Source organism: Macaca nemestrina, chromosome 4, assembly GCF_043159975.1.
Source record: "Macaca nemestrina isolate mMacNem1 chromosome 4, mMacNem.hap1, whole genome shotgun sequence".
NCBI lineage: Eukaryota > Metazoa > Chordata > Mammalia > Primates > Cercopithecidae > Macaca > Macaca nemestrina.
Window position 1 is genome coordinate 85416402 of NC_092128.1, and position 27374 is coordinate 85443775.

General features: G+C 33.7%; 1 protein-coding gene across 21 annotated transcripts in view; it reads right to left on the reverse strand.

Annotated features, from left to right (window-relative positions):
• The window catches only part of LOC105475613 (diacylglycerol kinase beta), an 835473-nt gene that overhangs the window by 515185 nt on the left and 292914 nt on the right, over positions 1-27374 (reverse strand). For all 21 annotated transcript variants that reach the window (XM_071094904.1, XM_071094900.1, XM_071094901.1 and 18 more), the window contains 4 exons: positions 26271-26388; positions 23810-23898; positions 23610-23726; positions 14004-14102 (listed from right to left, as the gene is read on the reverse strand). In XM_071094904.1, coding sequence (XP_070951005.1) covers positions 14004-14102; positions 23610-23726; positions 23810-23898; positions 26271-26388 — 423 coding nt within the window. The remainder of the gene's footprint in view (positions 1-14003; positions 14103-23609; positions 23727-23809; positions 23899-26270; positions 26389-27374) is intronic.

The window sequence follows — 27374 nt, forward strand, 5'->3', positions numbered from 1 at the left end:
TTATTATGGTAACTAAAGATAAAGTGAAGAAAACAAAAACTGCAAAAAAGCAACCAAAATCATGTAAATACAATTTTTAAAGAATTTTTTATGACTTCATTATTATTTTTGATTTGGGGAATATAAGTTTCACAGCAATTTCAATGTACCTTCTAGATGTTACATAGACACCTATGATCTGAACTTAAAGTTTTAGAACATTTCTACCTGTAATAGGTTTTTAGATACTTAAATTTTGTTGTTTGTTCTAGGTTTGAGGTCAGTGAAGAAAACTGACATTTTAAATTAATCATAGGCATGATGGCCTAATTAATTTTCTTGACTGTGAACTCCTGGGTGTCAAGAGTCAATCCATAGGACACCGCATCCTGAATATATTAACATCTCAATTGTTCATTTATTAAAATGAAAGATTTTCATCAGATTTCTTCTTAGCTGAACTTCCAGTTCGTGTCTTATTGGGCTTTTGTTTTGACTTCTCCATATATCATGGCAAACCCAATGTGGCACGAGTTTGTTTTTTGAAAAAAATTATTGCTGCTTACCCTGGGTACAGCTATACATATAGGATATATAGACAGTATATATATAGGATATACACACAAATATCCTATATATACAGTATATATAGGATATATATCCACACACATCCTATATATACAGTATATATTATATATATACACAAATATCCTATATATATAGTAAATATATAGGATATACACACACACACATATCCCCGTTTAAAAAAACCCTTTAAGTATACAACCCTACCTTATGCACTTAGGTAGAAACAAAAACAATTGTGCATAACACTAGAACTTTTTCTTTTAGACTAGACCCTGTTTATAATTATACATATTTTACATAATATAAACTAGTTCAATGTAAAGATAGTTTGTCAGAAAGCAATAAAACCAATATAAGACAATGTAACAGATAAATGGTTGGTTAACCTCCCAAGGGTAAGATGATCAAATCATCAGTTAGTGAGGCTGGGTCCCTTCCAGTTTTCTTATGCTATGTCTCTTTAAAATATATGTACATGTAGAATATTTTAAACCAGAATGGATTTAAACATATTTTATAAATAGTATTAGCACCCTAGTTCTTAATATGTTCCAGAATTTGAATCAGTGAGAATGTAATCCTACACATTTAAAAAATTAAATAAATAAAAAGCAGCTATCCTTTATGAATAATACCATGAAACTGAGTCTGAGTTAGATTTCCAAAATATGGAAAAATGAGGTTTCTTTTTGCCTATCATTACTATGATGACAATTATGAATTGATCTATAATGAATATTAATTAAATGAATATTAAGTAATGACACTGATGAAACATTTATTGAGAGCTGACAATGTGCTTTATCCCTGCTCTTTCAACAAAAAAGAATGTTGCATAGGCACAAACCTTCGGTAGATGACATAGGATTTCAAGAAAATAGATGACTTCAGTAACTTTGCTTAAAGGTTAAAGAGGTAAATTTAAAAGAAGGGTGAAACAGCCATAATGATGTGAAATAAAAGTTGAAGCTCAGTGCAGTATGATACATCCTTAGTTATATGTTCACACCTCCCAACCAGACTCTGCATTTCTGGAAGTTTTATAACTAGCCTAGAAACAATATTACAGAGAATTCAAATTTCAAATTTCAGAATCACAGAGGATTTGAGTATTTCCCATCCTCCTTGAATTAGCTGATGTGTAGCATTGGGATTGTCATGATCAACTCTTGCTGATTAGAATTAAGTCTAATGAAAAAATATACAGAAAGTTTCCATACTACTGGAGCTGTGAGAAAGACACATATACCATACTTCTACTTCCTAACAAACTTTCTGACATTGCTGAGAAATAATGACTTAGTTAAACACATGCTCTAAGGAAAGATTTAACATACTCTATGCTATTTAAGACTTAATCACCATATTTACAATGCATAATTTAGTAGAATTCTTAAAATTGTGGAAGAGCAAGCAACATCGGAAGAAGAGGAGAAGTTAATATGACATATGGTTTTCTGAGGGTGTTATAGGTAGAGATACGTAGATCGCTCCTTCAGCAACATCACAACTTAGCCAAGTTTTCAGAGTTACAGTGAAGAAAAAAGAGATGTAGAACTGGAACCATTTTAAGTTTCAGCAACACGGATGGAATTGGAGGTCACTATGATAGGTGAAATAAGCCAAGCACAGAAAGATTAATATCACATGTTCTCATTCATATGTGGGACTTAAAAAGTTAATTCCATGCAGGTAGAGAGTAGAATGATGGTTATCAGAGGATGGGAAGAGTTTGCATGTTTATGGAGTAGGAGGATAAAGAAAGGTTGGTTAATGGATACAAACACGTGGTTAGATAGAAGAAATAAATTTTAATATTCAATAGTAGAGTAGGATGACAATAGTTTCACACATTGTATGTTTCAAAATAGCTAGAAGAGAGAACTTCCCAACATAAAGAAATAATAAAATACTCAAGGTGATGTATACCCTAAATACCCTGACCTGATCTTTACACATTTTATGCATGTTATAAAATATTACATGTACCCCATAAATATGTACAAATATTATGTATCAATAAATAATAAAATTTATAATTTTATATTTATAATTTTAATAAATATTTATAATTTTAAAAATTATGTTTACAAGAGTAAAACAGGATTAATTCATTTGAAAACTAAACAATATTTTAAAATATACATTTTCAAATAGTTTTGTTGTCCTTTCTGTGAACTAATAAGCTTCATAACTTATTTTGATGATATTTTTATTAACTCTATTCTTGCTTTTTAAAATTTTACTTTAAAGTTCTGGGATACATGTGCAGAATGTGCAGGTTTGTTACACAGGTATACATGTGCCATGGTGGTTTGCTGCACCTATCAACCTATCATCTAGGTTTCAAGCCCCATATACATTAGGTATTTGTCCTAATGTTCTCCCCCTCCTAACCCCCGACCCCTCGACAGGCCCTGGGGTGTGATGTTCCCTTTCTTGTGTCCATGTGTTCTCATTGTATCAACTCTATTCTTAAAGGTTCATCAGATATTATAACAAGAGAATGTATTCCAGGAAGAACACACCATAACTGGTCTAAAGGGATATAGTGTTGCACATGTTCATTGTTTCACATCCCATCATTTCCTGCTAATGGATAGTAATAATATAGTTAAGTTCAAAAGTGAGATAAATAATCATCTAAAAATGATTTCAAAATTGTAAATAAGTTTCTATTCTAAGGCAAATTTTCTGTTTTAGGAAATATTTAATCATTATTTTCTTCATTAGGAATGGTTTTATAGTACAGAAAGAATTAAACAACTGTAAATGCTAAATCATTTGTAGGACAAAATAACACAGTGTGGGAAAAATGATCCTTTGCACTTTTGAGTAGAGAAAGGCCAGAAGAAACTATTCTTCATAAAGATGTTCACTATCATGTTACTTATAATCACACAATGAGGAATTGAAAAGATGCTAGATAAAAACAGTTTCAACTAAAATATGACATCTTTACTTAATGAGATTATGCAAGCATTAATAGTGATGTCCCATAGTATGTGGAAATACATAAACATTTAATGATATCAAGTTAAGTGTTAAAATAGAATGCCACATGGTATATTCAGGTAAACTTTAAAAAGGTGAAAAAAAATCTAAAAACCAGGAAGGTAATTTTAATAGTGTTTCTATTTATATATTAATTGTGATTCTTCTTATATAGCTGTATGACAGGTTTTTAAGTGTTTACATTATTTTTCTTTATTATTTTAAAATTTTTTTGAGTACATAGTTATGGTATAATAAAATGTTAAAATTCACTTTTCAAATTACAGCATAACACTTATAATAGCAATATTAGATGATATCCTAGCACTCACCACCAGCTATGCATAGTTGTTAGCAATTTTCATGAATTAACTCATTTGATTTTATTTATAAATGGAATGCAGAGGGACAAAATGTTAATAGCTTGCTTCTTATCACAAAGCTAGTGAAAATCCCAGGATTAAAATACAATTGGTATATTGCCAGAGTTCTAAGGTGACTGAACCAATTTACTCTCTCACTTGCAATGGATGAACAATTTGGCTCCATCTTAACAAAGCTTAGGCTTTTTAATGTGCTTGTATCATTCTCTTCAGTGTCTAGTGTTATCTCCTGATATTTAATATCAATTTTCTTGATAAGTAATAATGGTGAGTACATATTCATATGTTTATAGGTGGTTTATAAATAGACTTAGTTCAAATGCCTGTTTAGGTCCCTTGCCCTTTTCAATTGAATTGTTTGCTTATTATTGATTTATATAAATTCTTTTTATATTTCATACACAAGTCATTTGTCACCATTCTGAAACTATTGGATGGAAATGACTTGCCCACAGATTAGGAGTTCATGTTAGAACTCTGGACTCTAGTCTTCTACACTTTCTGGCTATCATTAGTCTCTCTTCTTTCTTTCTCTTCTTTCTTTCTTTTCTTTCCGTCTCTTCTTTCTTTTCCCCTCCTTTCCTTCCTTCCTTCCTTCCTTCCTTCTTTTCTTCCTTCCCTCCCTCCTTCCCTCCCCCACTTCCTTCCTTCCTGCCTGCCTGCCTTCCTCCCTTCCTTTCTTCCTTCCTCCCTTCCTTTCTTCCTTCCTCCCTTCCTTTCTCTCTCTCTCATCAATCTTCCACACTTCTCCTCTTTTCTCAAACTTTTCACTGGACTCTCTGGAACCATTGTGCAATAAAACAAATTATCCTCTCCTCTCCAAATGATTGCCACTTTTGCTAATAACACTTCTGAAAAGAGGCAGCTCCCTCTCCCAATCCTTTCAAGTGCTATAGTTTTAAGGGCAATATATTGGCCTTCCATCAAAATTACCACTTGTCCAGCTCCAAAGTAGATTCTCTTTACGTTCGAGGTTCATGAAATCTAATAGTTCTCCTCTCTACCCTTATTCATACTGTCAAGTAAAAACTATTTTTAAGACTCTGCAACTATCCTGGGTGGTTTTAAGGATAACATCCAATAAGCCATTCTCAGAGTTCCCTTACTTTCTAAAATCTAATGAACATCCCCTGCACATCAGTTGAGCCACTCAGATTCATGGCTGCATATTGGATCTCACCATCATCTGAATATAATCTATTTTGAAATCACATCAAATCCTAATATTCTACTCTCTGCTACAGTTTTCTCTCCTGGTTACCTAATTTTCTTCCTCTGTTGGTGTATCTTGACTATTCACATTGCAATCTCCCACTGATACTCTCTTATCTCTTCTGCTCCCTGTTTTACATTTATTTTACACCACATTGCTAGCAAAGATGTCTTCCTACAACACAAAGTTAATCATTTAAGCTCATATTTATATTGGATAAAGCCAATCTCCTTGACAAGACAGGCCAGGAAGCCATTATCTTGGACCTCCCTCTCCAGCCTCACCCTTACACATAACCTTTAAAAAATATTTTGGAGTTTCATGATCACACTATGTACTATCTTGTCACTGAGACTATTTATGTAAATGTCACATTACAATTTGCTTCAAAATACTTATTTATGCTCAGACATTTACTGTTTACCCTTAGGATGGATTAAGAGTCCCACCTCTAGAGCTCCTATAAGTGAATATTTATCACACCATAATATTTAATCTCTTTGGATGCTTCATCTAGTTTACTCTGAATTGCAGGAGAGAAGAGAACTGCTCTTATGTGGATGTTTAGCTCCAGTGACTTTAGTAAAAATTAATGGGAAGAAAAAGGAAGAAAAGAAAGAAGGAAGGAAAGAGGAAACAGAGGAAGTATAAACAGTAGGAAGCTGGCACTGCAGATGTTGTATATAAAATAATGCAATGATCTTTAAGGTACCTTTAAGAAGTAAAAATCACAATTTGTATAAAACAATGGTTACTTATATATTATACAACTTCAACTTTAAATAATAGGCATATTAAAACTATGTCATTCATGATTCCAATTTATCGACACTAAAATATTGATATTGATATGGAAAAAATGGCTAAGTAATTAACCTCTTTGTTAGAGAATTAAGAACCTTGCTCTTCAAGATAGATTGTGTTATTGGCAAGAATATGGATGGAGCTAGAGGCCATTTTCCTTAGGAAACTAATGTAGGAACAGAAAACCAAATACCACATGTTCTCACTTATAAGTGAGAGCTGGATGATGCGAACACATGGACAGATAAAGGGCAACAACGACGGAGGGCGGAGGGTGGGGGGAAGAGGATGAGGAAAAAGAACTAATGCGTAGTAGGCTTAGTACCTGGGTGATGAAATAATCTGTACAACAAACCCCCATGACACAAGTTTACCTATATAATAAATCTGTACATGTGCCCCTGAACCTAAAAGTTAAATTAAAATAAGAACATTGTTTTTAAATTATAACACAAAATGCTTACACACAGAAAACAAAACTAAATCATGGAGGTAAATACAACAGAAATGATTTTTGTGATAATCTGCTCGAGTTTACTCTTCAAAGTTTAAAATGTGATTTTTGTCATGAGATATCTCAAGTCTTCTTTTTTTTTTTAAATTTATTTATTATTATTATACTTTAAGTTGTAGGGTACATGTGCATAACGTGCAGGTTTGTTACATATGTATACTTGTGCCATGTTGCTGTGCTGCACCCATCAACTCGTCATTTACATCAGGCATAACTCCCAACGCAATCCCTCCCCCCTACCCCCTCCCCATGATAGGCCCCGGTGTGTGATGTTCCCCTTCCTGAGTCCAAGTGATCTCATTGTTCAGTTCCCACCTATGAGTGAGAACATGCGGTGTTTGGTTTTCTGTTCTTGTGATAGTTTGATAGTGGCAGAATTAATTGAACAAAAGCCCCTCCAAAACTGAAAAATAATTACATAAACATGTGCACTCTTATAGAGCCACTTTACCTTATAAAAAAGATATAAAACTTAGAATGAATATAAAACTAAAATATAATTCTAGAGAAATTGATCAGATTTGTAGCTTACTCTATGAGATTACTCTAAAATCAAAGGGATTCTATAGGCCTAGTTCATCTATTTCTGTGACTTCACAAATTTATGTGCTATCCAAAATAATTTTAAAAGTATGAACTTAAGCCATTATAGAGAAACAGAAGAGAAACTTATGAATAGAATAGTAATAAAGTTATATAATAAAACATACAAATAAATAACGTATATTCCAACATCATAGTTCAATGTTAGTATAAATTTAACTGTAAGCTTCTTAAGTACAAAAAAAATGAAACATGATGGTAATGACAGATGAAGTCTAAGAGATAACACCATGATAAACAGAATTGAGAAGAACTTTTGTCAGGTAATGAAGGATTTTCCAACATACCTTTTTTTGTTAAAATAGGGAGTTTTATATGATTAATTTTAAAAAATCCCTTTCATTGCAGGCTGATGACATAATTGTTGAAGCCCAATTTAATTTAAGCAAAACTGCAAAGGGCTAAAACAACATAGACTACATCTGTCTTGAGTTAGGGGTAAATTAGAACATAGAAGAGTGAGTGGCTTGCATATGGCCTCATTAGGCCATATTCCATGTGAGATTATTAAAATTTATTTGCAATGTCATTTTGTTTTGGATTGGACAGCTAAGATTTCAGTGTGTTATCTGTAGCAAGAACCAAGAATGCAGTTTTTAAATATATTCTATTAAAGGCAGAACATCTGTTTTGACAATCAACTGGGAAGGGTTAATGGCCTTTTATAGAAATTAAGCAGCTTATGAGTCTCGATGAGTTGGGATTCATCCTACATTTGTTTGGAAGTACAATAAGGGGAGGATTTAAGGAAATCTATCTTTGTAAACAGTTTCTGATCTGTCTTCAATATGGCAGTAAATGAACTATAGCTATAATTGTTACCAGAACATTTTTTTTAAAGCATTCTAAGTACCTAAACACAGTTATGGAAAAATCTTGACTAAATCCCGCATTAAATAAATTTTAAGTAATACAGGTTTTTGATAGTACTTTCAAAAGATACGGGATGCCAATTACAACCTCAGAAAACTAATTATATATGATGTAGGGAATCATTGTTTAATTTTTATTTGAATGAAAAAAATCATCTGATAATGATTTTAATTTCAGACTACTTGATTTTAACCAATTTTTATGGCAATAGACATTATCAAGGTCAATTATTTGTGGAAGCCATTTGTAGTGCATGCTTATAAAAAGCATTTCATCAGTGCAGAGGAGATGCTTACCTTGCTAACCTCTGGAAATGGTGAGCATATATCTACTGAATCATTAACCTACAGCTTAAAACAACTATTGGGGAGGGATGGAAAGGCTGAGAAGGATGGTACAAATTTTTTTTTAATGACGCTGGAGAAGGTGTTCAAAAATATAAGAAGACATTGGCTATGGATCTTGACCTTGTGATATGTCATTAAGTTACAAGGCTATGTGAGCTTCAACCAGAAATTAAGGACCCACGCTGTATTTATAGAGGTCATTCGATAACCAGTTCCTAACTACAGAGTCAAAGACTAAGGAAAAGAATAAAATAGGCATCTTAAGTTCTTTAATATTTTCTATAATATGATAGAGATAATATCAATATCCACTTTGTATTAACTGAGTCTGAACCTCACTTGCTCCTCTTACAGAAGATTAGCACAAGAAACTGTGGCATACAATTTCTTAAAGAAGAAACTGGTATTAAAAAATAAAAAACAAAACAACATGATATATGTCAGGACTAATGATTTGCTTTAAATGAAGGGCTACAGGTCATGAAGTGTGAAATTATTCCTGGAAAGTTACTGAAGATTCACAGACTGAAAAGGCTCAGAGCCTATCAGCTGGAGCAGATTAAGCAATTTTGTGGGCAGAACAGTTTCATTACTTTGTTTGAAGTATGATCATTTAAATAGTTAATGTGTACAATTGTCAATATTTTTATTCCATGACAAGAAAGTAACCTTTTAATTCTTACTTAGTGAGGTGGGCAAAATTTTAAAGCGAAGTGATTTAGATTGATTTATTAACACATACGAGACCCCAAAGGCTTGAGAGAACAGGTGTACTTAAAGAATTACGAGCAGTTCAATTATCCTTGATTTCCAGTGGATAAAGTACTGTAGGAGAGAATGAGTAGGTTAATCCAGTTAAAGAGCCTTGTTTACCATTTTAGAGCATTTGGGATTCAAATAGGGAATCACCAAAAATATTTTATGACTGAGAGAGACTTATGATATTTGCATTCTTTGAAAGTTGACCCAGGAAGCAGGTTGGGATGTACAGAAAGGAGGTAGTTCACAAGGAAGCTACTGGGACAATCCTAAAAGAAAATTTGTAAGGCTGGTATATGAGACAGTCACAGTTGGGCTGAAGTAAAGAGGCAGGATTAAGAACATTAAAATAGAATTGAGTAATCTGATATTCCAGAAAAGAAATAAAAAATGCTGCTTAGGTTTCTAGTTTGGGAAAGGTGGGGTGTGAAGGATCCAGTAGCTGAGATATGACAGATAAAATCTCTCTATTGGGATTTGGAGAAAGGGTGGCGATGAAAATCTCGGAGCACAGCTCTAGAGTGATAACCACTCGGGCTCCACTTCTAAATTGCCAAGTACTACTCATGGGACACTGGGAAATTTACTTAACCTCTTTGTTTCTCAGTTTCCTCATATGTAAAATGGAAACAATTATAATGTTTATCTTATGTTGTCACTGTGAAAACAAAATGAATTCATATATTGTGTTACTTATAAATATACTCCTTCATAATCTCAATTCCTACCTCACTCACTCTCAACCTGACACCATTATCCTTGATTCCAACAACCTTTGACTTCACTGTAATTTACAATGTGCTATTCCTAAAATCTATTACTGTACCTCATATTTAATGTCCTTACTTCCCTTATTTCCAGCTTAAATTCCATGGTTAAGCCTTACAATTACTCCTTTGCATATATTCTCAACTCTCTGGCTGCCCTCTCTGTATATCACATTTGCCAAAAAACACAGTCACATGAAGACTGGGCTATGCCTATTCCATTCATAAAGCTGGAATGTAACTAGATAAATATGAATGAATATGAGTAGAGACATATACTCATCCAAGCTGACTGGAATTTTATACTAAATGGATGATTACTAACCAGAGGTAGCTGCTCTTTTCTCCTCGAAAATCACACTGTTTCTTTGATCCATTTTGTTCCCACAGGCTTCTTATACATCTTGCACCATCCTCACTGTAGCTACTCACCCAGCTTTCTATTTCTTTGAGAAAACAGAAGTGTTATATCTTTTTGCCATTGTTGCCCCCTCAACACAGCACAGACTGTTCCTTTTAAAATATAAGTCAGATAAGTTCTGGTTCTGGGCAGAGTCCTCTAATGGCTTCCTATTTTATTCAGAGTAAAGGCTAAAGATTTTACAATGGCCTAAATTGTCCCACTCAATATAAAAATCTTATGATAACTTTGAACTCCTATTTTTCCTCCTATACACTCAGGGCTAGTCACTAAACCCCCCAATGCCTTTGAGATCCGTCAAGTGTCTACTGCCTCAGAATCTGTCAGTGAAGTTATGTCGCAGATAGCTACAGGGGTGACTCCCTCAAATCACTCAACTCTACTCAACTATTTCGTCAGTGAATATCTTGACTGCCTCTTTTATCACTGCAAACCAACATTTCTTCTTTCTCTGCTTTGATTTTTCCCTTAACAATTTAAACAAAACCAGTACTTATTTATTGTATGTATTTAAGGCATATGATTACTGTACAATTAATGTTTTGATATTGTTAAATAAAAATTATCAAAGGCCATTGTTTTGGACTGAGCTCCTACGGGAGGTCCCAACAGACCAGACCAAACCAAAATGTAAACCAAACTTTAGTACAAACAACTTGTACTAAAGTGTCACATAATCAAGCTGAAATTTTAAGGAAGCAAACTGATCCCCAAACACATCAGTTGTTTCTGAAAATGTGAAATTCAAGTCTACCTGACTTGGTATAATAAGGATGTAACCTCTGCTTTAACTCTTTACCTAAAGAGTAACCTGAAATAACATGATGTTAAACAATCAGCTTTTGTTTTGTATTGTTGTGTTTCTTGTTCCCACCTTACAAAATCCACTGTTCTAGGTCTAGTGGGAGCTCTCATTCTACTCTGTAGAATGGAGGCTGTCCTAATTCATGAATAAATGCCAATTTGATCTATAAATAAATTTGTTGTTATTTTGTTTTCAATAGTGTAAATATTCATAGTGAAGTGATTATTATAGTCAAGCAAATTAACATATCCATCTCCTCATATAGTTACCTTTGTGTGTGTGTGTGTGTATACACACACACACACACACACATACACGTATATAGATATATATACTTTTTTTTGAGACAGAGTCTCACTCTGTCACTCAGGCTGGAGCGCAGTGGTGCAATATTGGCTCACTGCAACCTCCACCTCCTGGGTTCAAGAGATTCGCCTGCCTCAGGCACCTGCCACCACGCACGGCTGATTTTTTTGTATTTTTAGTAGAGATGGGGTTTCACCATGTTGGCCAGGCTGGCCTTGAACTCCTGACCTCAAGTGATCCACCCACCTCGACCTCCCAAAATGCAGGGATTACATGGGTGAGCCACCGTGCCCAGCCATGTTATACAATATTAGCTATAGTCATCATGCTGTACGTTGGATTTCTACACTTATTCATCTTACATAACTGCAATTTTGTACTCTTTGACCAACATCTCCCCAGTCCTCCCCTCTTCATATCTTCAGGAATCAACATTCTACTCTATTTATATATTTTAGTACAACCAGGTACTAAATAATTTATTTATTTTTATTGTTTATTGTCTACATTACCCCTGCTGGAATGTAACCTCCATAAAAGCAAAGATTTACCTTTGCTTTTAATGTTTTCTTTCCTACCTATAATACTGTTTGGCACATACTAGGCATGCAATGAATATTTACTGAAAAATTAAATAATATTTTAGCATAGTCCCTGGGATAGTATATATGTTCAATCAAAAGAGGTATAATTATTTCATTAATAATAATATATTGGGAATGTTACACTTAAAATAATATGGGTCCTGCAAGTGGCAGTTCTAGGTTTGGAATTTAGGAGGATGAGCTGAATATACATTAACATGGTAATACAATCAACTGAATAAACAAGATCTCATCGAGAAGAATACTGAGAGAGGAACGCCATGACATAGGACGGTAGAATCCAGGGATGCACCAACATGGGCATGTCGACATTGTGAACCCAGGAAAGATACTGGAAGCAAGTATCCAGAGAAACAGAGAAAGGACCAGGAGTGAGGTATAACGGAAGTCAATGAAAGGTAGACATTTTGGAAGGATGAATGCTCAATAGTCATCACACACTTCAGAGTAGATAGTACCACAAAAATGGTAAACAGCAAACGGTGAGATACAAATCAGTATTAAAACTGTGGGGATATTTAATCATTGGAGATAAATCTTCAGAATAAAAAATGTCTAAAAGTAGCAATGAAAGGTTTTGCAAGATTGTTCAAAGACAAGAAAATTCACATACACATGCTCTTTACATTTGATTCTCTCAAACAAAGAAGTGATAGCATAACAAAAAGAATACACCTTATGTTTGAATTTATATAACTAGGGATTGACATAAGCGGGTCAAGGAGGCAGTCCCCAGACTCAATGAACTGAGGGGGGTCTTTTTGCACAGGCAGATGGATAGTAGGAAGGAATCGCAGATCTCATCTTAGAGTTAACATCTGAGATCAAAAATGCATCTAAACCAATAAAATTGCTGTATTTTAAAAGAAGAATATAAATAATACAAAAATTCTAGAAGTCTTCAAGACGATACTTAAATGAATAAAAACAACACTAAATTAACCTAAAATGTAAAGTATTTATATATGGCTCTCATTATATTTAATTAATCTTATTTACCATAGGATGTCTAACAAACCTTACATGAAGAAAGGAAATTTAGAATTAGTTATTGCTATACTCAGCAATACTGAGGTATTTTCTTTTCCTCTATTTTTGTAGTTTGAGAAAATGAAGAGTTTTTAATAATTTTTTTAAATAAAGACATTTAAAATACAACCAGTATTTTACAGATATAATTACAAAATGAATCACAAGTGGTACAAAATGAGTAATATGATTAATTTCTAGGTTGACCTTTAGAAAAGTATTTTTCTAACATTTCTTAGTTGTTATAATTTTATTATATCAAATGGAAGTTCCAGCCATTTAATTTCCATGTTGTTTTTTTTCAAAATGAGAAGTGCATCATGGATATAAAATAGTTTGTTTTTTGAAATAACTGTTTAACTTTTGAGGCAATTTGGATTTTGAATATGAATATTGTTTGAATATTGTTTGAATATGAGTATCTGCTTCTCTTCCTACCAAGGTTCGTTTTTTTCAGAGTTACTTTACTCATGCATTTTCACTTCTATATTTATTGAATTAAGTAATTATTTTGCAGGTAGTTAAATTTGTTGTTCAATACAAATTTTTTAAAACACAGCAATAGCAGTGCATAACTTTCTTCATGGTTGTATCATCACTTTAGGTAGCCTCTAACCTAGATGAGAGCCCTCAACGTTGCAGACACACAATGTGCATCTCCAGCAAAATTGCCCATAAGAATAATTTCATTATTCTGGGAAGCTAGATCTATAAAATATATAAAATGTTGAAGTGTTCTGCCTTTACAATTCCTGGTAAGTACAGCATGACTAAGTGATAAAACCTGAGTAAGCTTCAGTTCAAGCATACCGTTCTAAAAAGCGTATTGTGACATGAAGGAAAAAGGAAATATAGTGGGCAAAGGTGTTCTGTTCCAGAGGAATGATGTATTTTAGATCTATATACTTCTACCTTGATTGATGAAAAATTATCTCTAGAAGCTTTTAATGGTATACGATACTGATTAGTCACAGCAACCCTGAGTTATAGCAGAATGATAAGGAAAAACTCACCAGTACCACTGGACAGATTGTTGTGGGTGGTAAAATATGGTCCTTCAAAGGTCCACAGTCACATTCAGGTTTTAGATGAGAAGCACATTTATTATGCAGCTAGAAAAAGAGAAAGGGGGATAGTGTCAAATTCTACATGACAACGTCTAACATGGGGGAAACTATATTTCAATCGAGACACAGCAAACACATTAAAAGTACAATAAAGAAATTATAAGAACAAATAAACAGTCATACAATAATTCGTAATACATTTGTCCTTATATATGTACCCTAAATAAACCATTCAGCGTGACCCATTCTATACATTTTGTAATTCTCAGAAATGTTTATATTAAAAATGTACTTTAGGTTTTGCACCAAAGAAGCCTAATTTCTTTGACAAACACAAATTATTGTCCATTACAGTTCTTCCTTTGCTTATCTGTTAGCATAATCTTGAAACCACTGTGCCTGTGTATGCTTTTTTTTTTTTTTTTTTTGACCCTCCTGTTTTCTCAAAGTCATTCCAAAGTGCACAGCTCAGTATGGGGCATAATTGATCCCATCATTAGTTTTAACTTTGTAATTCAATATGTAAATGTAACCAGAGATTCATCTCAGTAGGAGCAGGATATAAATAAAAGAAGATGATTATGATTATAAAAATTTATCTCTATATTGTATTTATCAGCTCAACATTAAGTTAGTATGTAATCATACAATGTCCTATTTATTTGTTGATATGTATGATCCAAAACTAATATCTTTATTAACCTGGTCATAAGTTTACATGAAGGTGTTATAACATGGTGTTTTAAATAGTGATGTTTTAAAACTGAAGTGTTAGTTTTTTAAAGAATTACACAGATTTGGTAAAATAATACTTGCTTGAAGGCATCTAGAGATTTCTCCCTTCTGTACTATGCATCAATTTGATATGAACTATTCATATTTTAGAAAAAAAATACATTTCAATAAGATAACATGTCATGTTTAAAACAAAAAAGAGCCATATTATTTTTTCATTTTGAATCAAAAGCTACCCCATTTAAGCCTTGGCTGCATTAATTTCCACAACATACATACCTTTGTGAGCAGTTAATTATCAACTAAGCATAGGAGTCTAATGAGTGTTGATTTATTTTTAGTAATAGAACAGTATCAAAGAGGTATTTCTGCCATCCTAGAATCTAAAACTGTTGTCATGCTAGCTCCCTGAATTGGAGTGAAGGTGACTTGCACTATAATTAATGCACATTAGGTTACATTACATGAAATAAAAGTATCTTAACACGTTCATCCATAATTAGCAGCTCTACTTCTCAGGGGCATATAAACTTCTCTATAAAAAAGTGATTTAATCATATTAGGCACTACTGGTCTTTGTCAAGAGTCAAGAAGTATTGAAGATAGAGAAGCAGTTGAATGCACAATAGAACTAAACAAACAGATACTCAGAGCAAATTAAAATGCATAGTTTCCTCAAAATAAAATTAGTGACTGATTTAAAATGTATTATTAATATATTGGACTTAGTAATTAACTTTCTTAGAGTATGCCAAGGCCATGGATGTTTGGATTTAGAGTTAATAGATTATCAAGTATTGGGATGGATCAATTCCCCCCAAAAGATATGTTGAAGTCCTAACTTTTGGGACCTTTGAATGTGAGCTTAATTGGAAATAGAGTCTTTCTAGATGTATTTAAATTAATACGTTAGTTTAGCTGGACCCTAATCCAATGACTGGTGTCCTTATAAGAAGAGGAGAATCTGGAAAGAGAGACAATGGCACAGAGAGGAGAAGGCCATCTGATAACACAGGTCAAGATCTCAGTGATGCACTGTAAGACAAAGAATTCCAAGGATTGCTGGAAACCACCAGAAGCTAGGAAGAAGCAGAAAAAGATTCTTCCAGAAAGCCTTCAGAGGGAGGATAACCTGCTGACATTTGGAATTCTAGCCTCCAGAGCTATGAGTGAATACATTCTTGTTGTTTTAGGCACCTATTTCATGGCATTTTGTTACGGCAGCCCTAAAAAACTAATAAACCCAGTACTATGAAAACTGCACTAAAACCAAACAAAGACTATGGATCTTAAGACTCTGCTGCACTATGGATGTCACAGAGAAAGAGCTTTTACTCTTTAATCTTGGGCAACTTTCTTAAAACTGAGAAAACAGACTCTAAGAACTCTCTACAAAAAACAGATCCAAGTTAAAAATCTATTTGTGTTTACAGCAAGAAAGTGTTGAAATATTACTCTTGATTACATTGTAAAGCTAAACATGTGACTCTGAAGGCCACAGGGGCAGGACATACTGAGTCTCATGCCAACACTGACTACAGATGCATAGTCAGAGGCCTCAGCCTCCTCCACGCCTCCATCCATGTGTTTCCAACAATTTGCAACTGATATGGTAAGGGACGACTAAGCTCTCTGTATAGTTATTTGAGGGTTACTGATGTAAGAAAGGATGGCAAAAATAAAATTAATTTAATGATAATTTGGGGGCATTTAGAGTAGTTTCCCAGATGGAAGGAAAGAATCGAAGACTCAGATAGATTCATGCAATAGATGAGCTTACCAGAGTGTGTGTGAAGGGACAACTCTGTATATCGGGGTTTGGGAGTTTCTGAGCATAGGTACTGACAATCGATCCCATGAAATTCTGGCCTTTGCAGAGTCAAATAAAGCTAGTATGGGATTTCCCGGTTTGATTGCCACTGTAGTCCAGATCCCTGAGTTTTGTCTAGGCAATCATAAGGCACTGCCCCAGACATAGTAGGATCTATAAGTTTAGTAACCATATTATCATCTGTTAAACAGAGTCACACAATGCAAGAAAATTCTCCTAACTAAGAAGACCATACTTGCTAATATGCAGGAATACCTTATGCTTGTATTAAGACTAGAATCTGGCAGCTAATAAATATATTTGCATAACCATCAACATTATGACGTTGTTTGTAGCAAAGAGTGTTAAAACTGAGGGCATCACGGTAGGAGTAGGGATCATTTTACAGGTTGTGAGTCAAATTAGTATGACAGGTTTAGTTTATGCATCATATTTCTCGGAGGTATACTTGAGGAAAAAATATACAATGTGAAAGCCAGTGTGAAAAATGCATATCGTTTTCAGGATTACCTATAAAGTGTAAAAGCAAACATCATTTTTGCTGTGAACTTAAAATTGCTCTAAATCATAAAGTCTATTTTAAAAAGCAAAAATCAACAAAATTATACAATAGAATTCAAAAGCTACAATTTTTTTTTACTTTAAGATACTGATAATATTTTGTTTCCTGATCAGGTACTGCTTACAGAATATTCATTTGGGGAAAATTCATCGAGCTCTGCCCTTTGGATATAAATGCTTTTCTGTATGTACATTTTCCTTCAATAAAAAGCTTTTTATAGTTTGAAAGAATGAATAAAACCTACTATTTGATAGCATAACAGGGTGACTACAGTCAGTAATAATTTAATTGCACATTTTAAAACAACTTAAAGAGGATAATTGGATTGTTTGTAACTCAAAGGATAAATGCTTGAAAGGATGGATACCCCGTTCTCCATGATGTGCTTATTTCACATTGAATTCTTGTATCAAAACATCTCATGTGCCTCATAAATGTATATACCTACTAAGTAACTACAAAAATTAAAAATTAAAAAAAATAATAAGTAAATATCATCAACAATAAAAAGTTGCTTAAACTTGTTACCATATTTCATGGACAAGAATATAAGTAAAAGACACAGCTGAGTCCTTCTCAGTGTAAATAAGATGCTGAAGACTGACAATTGTTTTAAAGATAACCTGTATCCCAAATCAGCAAAATCCTAAACACAGAGATTCTCATCAAGAATAGAAATAAACTAATGATTGAAGATGCTGTCTCTTGAGTAAAATAACCAATAGCTCACCAGAGAAAAGGGATTGTTTACTAATTAAAATTAAAAAAAAACATTTTTGTTCAGTTATCTTTGTATTTTTTTCAAGCTAAGGCATAGAAATCCTTAGCTCATTTTTAAATATACAGCCAGAAATTCCCATTCATGTTAAGAGATTCAGTGCCATATGTAGCAAAGTCATATAATAGAAACCAGCTTTTCCTGGAAGTGAATTAAACACTTGGAAATAATTTCAGAGTTTATGACAACTTCCAGTAGCACCTAATTTAGAGCCAGATCTATGTTTATTAGAAAAAGCTGTCTCAAGATAAAAAGAAAAAGAAAGTGTGCGGATGTCTGTGTGCATGTGTGCCAGCATATAGTTATGGCTGCAGTTGAGGAAAGAGTGGCTGTGCTGGTCAGAGAAGAAAATGAAATCTAAGAAGTCAAAAGGAGGAAAAATAGAAAATAAGTGTTCATAGGAATTTAGAGGAAAATAAGAAGAGAAATAAACTATTCTTCTAAAGAAAAATTTGAAGGCCTGATTTGGAGGCACATATTTATTGGTTAACCTTTTACACTGGCCCCTAATATTTTGCAGTTTTGGGGTACTTCCTAAGACTGGCATTTGCTGAAGCAGAAATGTTTCCATGGCATTGGAAACTTTTAAACATTACTGCTAGGAATTTAGTATCTTAATAAATAATACTATCTCTAGATCATAGCAAAAGTTAGTAAATCATTTCTATGAAATAGGTGTTCTTTTTTCAAGCCTAAATAAAATATCTCGACTTCCCAACCTGGTGAGTTCTGCCTGACCAGTGACAGCTTACCTTGACCAGCAATGATTCACAACATGTTCTACAAAGAAGGTCAAGAAAACACACTTTCAGAAGAAATGAACAGGTATAAGCAGTGGGATATTAAGGATGTTAGTAATCAAGACAGAAAAGATAACTGAGGCAAATATTTTGCCTGTCACAGAGAATTGAAATATAAAACACAGTGACTGGTTGCCTAAATATCAGAAGGCAGTTTTCCATTGACCTTTCTTAAGCTTTTCGTATTTTTAATTTTGAAGTGGCTAGATTTACAAATGAACAGAAAATTTCATTCTAAGAGCCTAATTTTATGCCTACAAGATGGCCAAAAAGTACATCAAGAAGCCACAAGTATGAACTGAAATATGGGTGTGAAAATGGATTCTTAAGTGTTTGTTTAAGATTACTTGCATATCTGATGGAGATTTGAGTATTACAGGATGATATTATAAAACAAAACTTAAATAGGACATATGTTGGAAATTTAATATTCTACTGTAAGAATAGCATATCAGAGATTAAAGTGATCTTACTGAAGAGTTCTCTATACTCAGTACTTTGTCAAGAACTTCAGGTGATTAGGAAAAAATGTGTGATATGGAAAGCAACAGGAGCAGACTATAGTTAACATTGCAAACAATGTTACCCTGCAGTGTGAAACCAATGGAGAGCATTTGAGTTTTTCCTTTGGATGTGGACTATAAGTACAGAATCTATTCAAAATGAAGATATATTAGTGTCAAGAAAAATTTCAAGGAACACAAGTAACCTAACTTGGTTCTTAAATTTACTAACTTTTGCGCGCATTCAAGGGAAGGGGATGAACAAAATAGTAGGCATGAGGGAAACATGACCTCCTCAAGGGACTGTCAACAGAAATACACAGCTATGGCAGAGGGTGTGTGTAGAAGAGGAATATTATATACAGTTATGTTTAGGTTTGGTTCTGATTTCTACTAAAAAAAAGTTGAGGCAAGGGATGTTGAGGGCTGCATTTATTATCACAGAACTATTATAGATTGCTAAAGAAGGCATATAACAAACCAGTATTTTCAGAAGATGTTTCTGGAGGTGGTATGCAGCCTGCATTATAGGAAAAGTACCTTCTGTTAGGGAGATGATCCAAGAGATTTTGACTCTAATCTAGTCAAGAGGTGCTAAGAGCTTGCACTAGGGCTGCGAATGCGGAGACAAAACCTCAAATCTGAGAGAGATATTTTAAGTAGAAAATGACAAGACTCACTGACAGGTTGTGTACATGAGATAAAGGTAAAAGACAAAAGTAAAAAAACAAACAAAAAAAAATGGACTTCTAACTTTTTTTCCAGTGACTGGAAGCATGACAATACCAGGTCTGATAGAATGAGAGAGCTGTAGTAATAGTCTTTGGGAATGAAAATCAGTCAGTTTGGCTTAGGATTTAGTGAGATTCAGGACCACAGGATTCTGGATGTTTTTTTGAGTGCATGCAGGTGCTGTTCTGAATCAGACTGGGCAACTATCCATCCTTCTACAGGTGAGACAGAAATGATATAAGTTCTTCATGGAGTGCCCTCTGGAAACCAGGGGTTGGTTATATGCACCCAAATAGTATTTCATAATACCCACAGATATAATTGTTACTTACTGAGCACTAATATGTATGAGGTCTTGTCCTAAACATATCTACAGAGATTTTTTTAGCCCCTTTAATCCTCATAACAATCTAATAACTTAGGTACCATTAACTCCATTTGACACATGAGGAAATTTGTCCAAACTGGTTACATAAACGGCCCAAGATGGCACAACTAGTAAGTGAGGAGACAATCTTAAGAATCTGGTTGGTCTTACTTACAACAGTCAAGTCATTTCCAAAAGTAATATATAAAAGGAAGTAATGGCTTTTGGATAAACCCCAAAAGAAAGCCAAGCTTCATTCTTTCTGTTTCTCTCTATAATATATTCTTCATGGAACCCATTCAGATAGGCCTTTCTGAAGCCAGCACTAGCACTGCCATATTCCATTACTTCTATAACTTCTGCTAGCTCTTTGTTATATTCATAGTACTTTCTGGAAAGTGTAAGAGCAAAAGAAAGTACATTCAGTTGTTTAAAGGCAAACAGTAGTAGTAGATACCCATCAGTCAAGAGCAGATCAATTTCATGCTGAAATTTTCATGCAATGGCTCAATAGAAAACTATAAATACTACTAAATACATAAATGTGCTGAGGTAAATATATCCTGTTTAACCAAGGCACGAAATCAATAATTAAGTAAATGTGTCCCTAAAATTGCTTAAAATTTAAAATCCAGAACTGGACAGAGGCTGAAGTGACTTTTAAGAAACTGATATAGTCTCCTGGATATATGATAGCTTTTTAAAAATTTGCACAAGTTTGTTTTATGAACTTAATACCCATAAGACCCCTGGAACTCATGGTTTATAGAAAATGATGCTGAGGATGGCTAAAAGTCTCAGGACTTCAGAGAGCTTAGTAAGAGGGCAGCTTTTTTTTTTTTTTTTTTTTTTTTTCTTTCTGACTCTGCCTTAACTCCATCAGAGATCCCTGGTTAGTCTTGTTTCCTAAGTAGAAATTTCAGATTGATTAATTGATTTATTTATTAATAATTTTGAACTTGGGGATTTAAGACATTTGCTGTTTATGTTGTGCTTTGCCATAATGACAAACAAAATCACATTCAGCTATTCAATGGTATTTAGTGTAGGAATAAAATGTTAAGGGTATATTGTCTTATCTGATTTGGGACATATGATATTTAGATTTTTAAAAGTACAGTTTACGGAAAAGCGATATCCTTTTTCCTGTAAAAGAAAGTGCCTCTTTTCTTGTAAGGCTAGGGTCAGGATCAAGACCAAAGAAAAATGCGTAACTTGTGAATGGTAGGGCTAGGTGTGGATTCTGGAGTACCAGATAAGAAGAACTGTTAAAACAAAAAGGAAAACAATGAGAAAAACAAAATGGGATATAAAACAAGGAAAGGAAGAATTTTAAGATGCTTTGCGTACCAATAAGAGACCACTAGCAATGGTAACTTTGAGGACAGTGGTTCCCATGACTGGAAAGGCTAGAAGACAGATTTCATGGAGATTAAATAAAGAAAGAATGAGAGGATTCAAGTACAGAAAATTCTAACAGCTTTGAAAGCTTTTCCATTAGAAAAGGCAGCAATGCATGTTTTTAGAGTGTTCAAACTGAGTACACACTTAAAAATATTGATTTTTTAAGAAATAAAAAAGAAAATTTGAATAATAAACCTAAGACAATATGTTTGTAACTTATGAAGAATAGGAAAACAATTGGAGATATAAAGAAGAAATTATTTCTAATATTCTCTAATCTCAGCTTATGTTAAAGTTAAGATATAACCAGTGAAATATTCACTATATGAAAAAAATAAGAGGAAGCCCCCACGAGGTCTGAAACAAAACCTACATATTTTTGTAAACGGTTAGCAAAAATAAAAGACACCTGATTTTTAAAAATGTACATGAATGTTTTAAAAATGAAGTAGTTATGATCTTCTTAAAACTGAGAATTCAATGTTTGAGTACTTCGTGTGTAAAATTTGAATCATCGTTAGACATTTTATTATACAAACCAAACACTTTTAAAAAGCTGTCTTTCATAATTGGGAAAATTTCAAATGTAAACATAATTTAACTAATAGCTGAAAATGATTACAGAAAATTTGTTCATTTAAAAGAAAGTACTTAATTGTATTTTTGAAAAGAAAGTCAGTTGTTTTTCTCATCATCCTGTGTGAGTGTGCGTGTGTGTGTGTGTGTGTGCATGTGTGTGTGTGAGAGAGACAGAGAGAAAGAGAGAGCATTTAAGAGAATTGTTTAATCCCTGGGTTGAGGGTGGGGCACTTGGGGACCCAGTGGAGACAGTTATTTGCTTAACTGATTCAGAGCCTCCTACTTTTTTATTCTGACAAAAGTAAAAACTTTAGTCCTGTAACAGGAATACTCACTCTATGCTGGAAAACTCCAGCCCCATAAATATTTTGTACTACATTATCAAAAATAGCTATTATTGAAAATGTGTGATTCTAATTAACTTCCAGAAATTACACATATAACTGTAGAAGTACCATCTAACAACTGCATTCATTCCAAAAATTTTTTCAAGCTAGATTTGACAGTCATTCAAGCCAGGTGAAATTCCAAAGTGTCCCAGAAAAGACTAATTTATCTCTTCTTGCTTAATTGTGAACACCATCAAGACTAGCATTTACATCAGTCTCTCTTATACCCCAACGTATGATTTAACTGAAACAGGAAGGCAACAATATGTTGGGAAGAACGGTAAGATGAATTTTTAGATGCATCAAGACCTAAATAAAACACAGCCTACTTGCACTTCCATCTAGTCACGTGGTCAAGGACAATTTGCTTAACTTTTTTGGTCTTAGAGTCTTTACTATATACTTAAATCACTGAAACTCATTGTTCATTTTTCTAACCCTCTTAAGTCCATAGATTTTATGGCTAAAATAAATTTACAATAAGCAAATCAGAAAACCCTTATTACACAGGGTTGTGGAGTAAAGGGAGAGCCAAGTTCTACCCAATCAGTATCCTATTCGCATTGCTTACTCCTAGCCTTGGCGTCTGATTACCTTCCTGGGAACCTCTAGCAGTCCATGGAACACAGTTGAAAAACCATACCATGGTATCATCTCTTAGATTGTCATCAGCTCTAAAATTCTGGACTCTATGGGGACAAATCTGACCCTGAGACTATCTCTTTGCAAACAAGCTGAAATAAGAAGTTCCGTGATTATATGCTTACACTGAGTCTCAGGAAGCCCTTCTAGGGCAGGACTTTCAGAGAGCATGAGATACACAGTCTTCAATGTGGGTGAATGCTGGGATTTGTTTTCCAATTGTTACTCACTGTGATCTGACACCAAACACAATGCAGTCCTGTCAGGCCCTGGTAACATTTAACAGTTTTGTGGCACTTATCACACTTGGTTGGGCAGTTACCTTCAACCCAGTAATGGTGCATGACCTAGAACAGAATGACATCATTGTGGTAAGAGGACACACCACAGAATGGCCACTTTCAGAAAGCAAGCATGCACACAAACTTACATCAGCGTTCTTTTTGGACTTCACATAGGTCTTGATGCAAGAGGGCGGTGCTCGAGCCACACAGCGCTCATGGACTGTGTACTTGCAGACTGAAAGGAAACAGGTACACAAATTCAGAGCTAATCCTGGTCCTGGTTGTAATTTTATAGAGAAAGAATGACATTAACAGAACCTCATTTCATATCCACTGCTCCCTAATCAATCCAATCAGCCACATCAAGGAGAAGTCCAAGTCGACTGTTTTTACCATGGAATATAAAAGGCCAATTAGTACAGGAAATATTATGCATGTGAAAAACCAAGGCTCCTCTATCATGGCATAGCAGGAAATGCTTAATTAAATCAGTCCTCACTCAAATTTTTCACAATAATTCCCAGATGACAAAAATATTAAAGACAAATTGATGACTGCCAAATGGCTTGGTGTCATTTGCTAGAAGGAAGAGATCTATATTTTACAAAGTATAGGCATGAGAGCAGCTGGCAGGCATGGGAATAAAAGCCCATGAGTTTATGCTATTTTGTCTCTTATCTAAATCTTAAATGGCTGATTAGTCTATTTCCAGAGAATAGATTTCATCATACATGCCAGGCCTTCGGCCATCATGGCATCATTTGTCCAAAAGCAACAGCCTTTGCTGGGTGGCATATTGTATACATACGCAAAAATTTATGTTACTATGCAAATGTATACATACACATAAGCAAATATATGTATCTATGTATACATATAACATGTGTCAGAAAACCAAGACGTACATTTTGGTATCTTCAAGTTCTTTATGGTTTGAGTCTGAATATGATTTAGGGTCAACTACATGTATTCTTTTAATAAAATGTTGGTTCCAAATTAAGAGTTATAAATGCATAAATATATAAAACAATACTTAAAAATAACTATATAGCCTCCTCAATAAAAACAAAAACAAAAAACTAACCAATGCCTCAAATTAAAATGAAAAACACTAAATCCACATAATATTTATATGGTAAAACTCTTCCAAAATATTCATATCTGTGATTTTCTTTGGCAACGTTGAGGGAGAAAAGATGCTTTCTCTTGTCCTCTATATTAAAAATAATATTGAGTATTGCATTTACCACACTAATCAGTAAAAGCTTATGAGCAAAATTCTCATTCTTCATATATCACTCATCTTATTTGAGACCTATCATTTTGTTTTATGTGTTCTTATTAACAGACTCTACCACAAAAATTCCTTTTCTTAAATATAATAGAACTTTAAAAACAAAGTACTTCCTTTGTGTATGGAGAATGTTCTAATGTAACTAACATGTAACTAACCTTTCAAAAGTAGCTGTCATAGACTATGTTACACATGGCAAATTTCAGGTAACTATCAAAATTTGTAAACAGTTCAGAAATCATATACATATGTGGCACTAAAACATGATATTAAATTTCAAATAATACAGCTGAGAGTAAGGAAATTCTCGAACATATTACCAAAGCTGCTAGCTAACGACAAACCAACAAGCAAACAAAAAACCTATAAGCCATGAATGGTATGGAAGCCAGGTAAGACATTAGATTTAATTAAATGCACAACAATGGAATGTGTCTAATGAACTTGACAGTTTCAGTAATTCTGTACAAGATGAAAAGGTTGGGGAGAGATAAATTGATGGATTAATGGAGATCTTAAATGAAGAGGTTATGATATCTACTCTTATCTATCAGGAATATTGTGGATTGTAGAATTTTCTCAGGTATATAGGCTGTAGATTTAAAATTGCTTAGGTGATTTTATAAACTAACTGTTATATACACTATAAGAACATTCTAATTGGTAGTACTGAGTTAACAGAATAAAGTGAAAATTGCAAAGATGAGTGAACTGAAATTTTTTAAATGGTCAGAACTCATTAATCATCAATGCTTTGCATTCCAACATCTAATAACCATATATGAAGATTTTCTTTATGCTAGCATTAAAAATAATAGGCTTGAGGTGTAAAATTAGTTTGTGTATCTTGTGATTTCCTAATTTTAGTGCAAATCTATTTTTAATCAATTAATGTAACTTACAAAAATACCCAAAGGAAGCAACTCATTATAAGATGTTCATGTGAATAAAGTGACTAACATGTGAGGAGAGGGGGATAAATATGAATAAGATGTAAGTATGAAAAACTAGTAGAAATCTTCAAAACAATCCCTGAAGAAATGGGAAACAAGAATAAATTAAACTACAGTGGAAAGAAAATTGCGGAAGACTTGGAAAATGTCCTTCATTTTTTTCCAAGGGTAGGTTTTTCCAAAACTGAAGAAATTAGAGTAACCTAAACATTCAAAAACACAGTACAGGAAAATGTAAATCACATGTACAGAGACAGTCTGGATCGGATTTTAGGTCTCCATCTACAAATAAGACTGTTCCACGAAATCAACCTTTCCTCACTGGAGGCGATGATGTCCAGGCAGAGCAAATGTACTCACAGGAACAGCAGAGGCCCTGCTTCCCCACACCAATCAGCATGTTCAGGCAAAGGTTGCAATAGGCAGGTTTGTTAAAGTGCTTCAGTCGCCACACGTGCTGTCCATCATCCTTCACGTTCTGCATGGGACGTAAGAGAAACAGATTTCACTTAATGAAATAAACCGTGAAAGATGTAAGTGCCAATAAAATTCAGAGCTGGACCGAAGCATGTGAAGACAATCTGTTACTTCATCCCTGACTTTCTCCAAGATCACCGCAGAGCCTTTAGAAAAACACATGTGCTCCAGTGAAATGAGATAGTGCTAACAAATCACCGATGCTATAGCAACCCACGAATTCTTGTCTAATATTAACAGCTCAACGGCATACCCCAAGCCATCGTCATGACCTGCCAAATGGATCAGGGACGTGATTGCCTCTCCTTTAAATACTTTATCCTCAGCACAATTCCATAAACAAATAAATAAATAGAAAGACAAAATACCCTTCAGTGGAAGAGCCTGATAAGTAAAAACTTGCAAAGACGTCATTAACCCTTGCTTACTTAATATACAAAATTCATCATGGTGATCAGGTCATGTAAGGTGGCAGAGGAATGGGATGGGATGGAAAACTAATACTAAAAGATAAGTTATTGGTGACATTCTAGGGCTTCCAGGAGTCCTTATACTGTATTCCAATTTATATTAATATATTGAGTATGCCAGAAATAGTATATTTTAAAAGATAAACTTTTTAAAGGATTTAATGATGTTATCATTTTGTTTACCCCCTCTTATAAAATATAAGTAGTTTTAATCTCACAGAAAGAAGGTAAAAATATTAAAACTGTATTAATATTATTATTTATAACAATCACTATAGTTATTTGCCACAATACAACCGTGGGTTTAAATTAATTCCCACTTTAGCAAAACATTTCATTTTTTTCTCTTCTGAGTAAAACTCTCTATATCATAATAGTTACTTGTGTAGGTGTTTAATCACAGCTGCATTGTTCAAGATTAAAATAAAATTAAATAATATGATGCTTAGGAATTTCTTGAACTCCTTACAAGAAGGTCAAGATATTAAATGAAATTATTATATATCATTACTTTTGC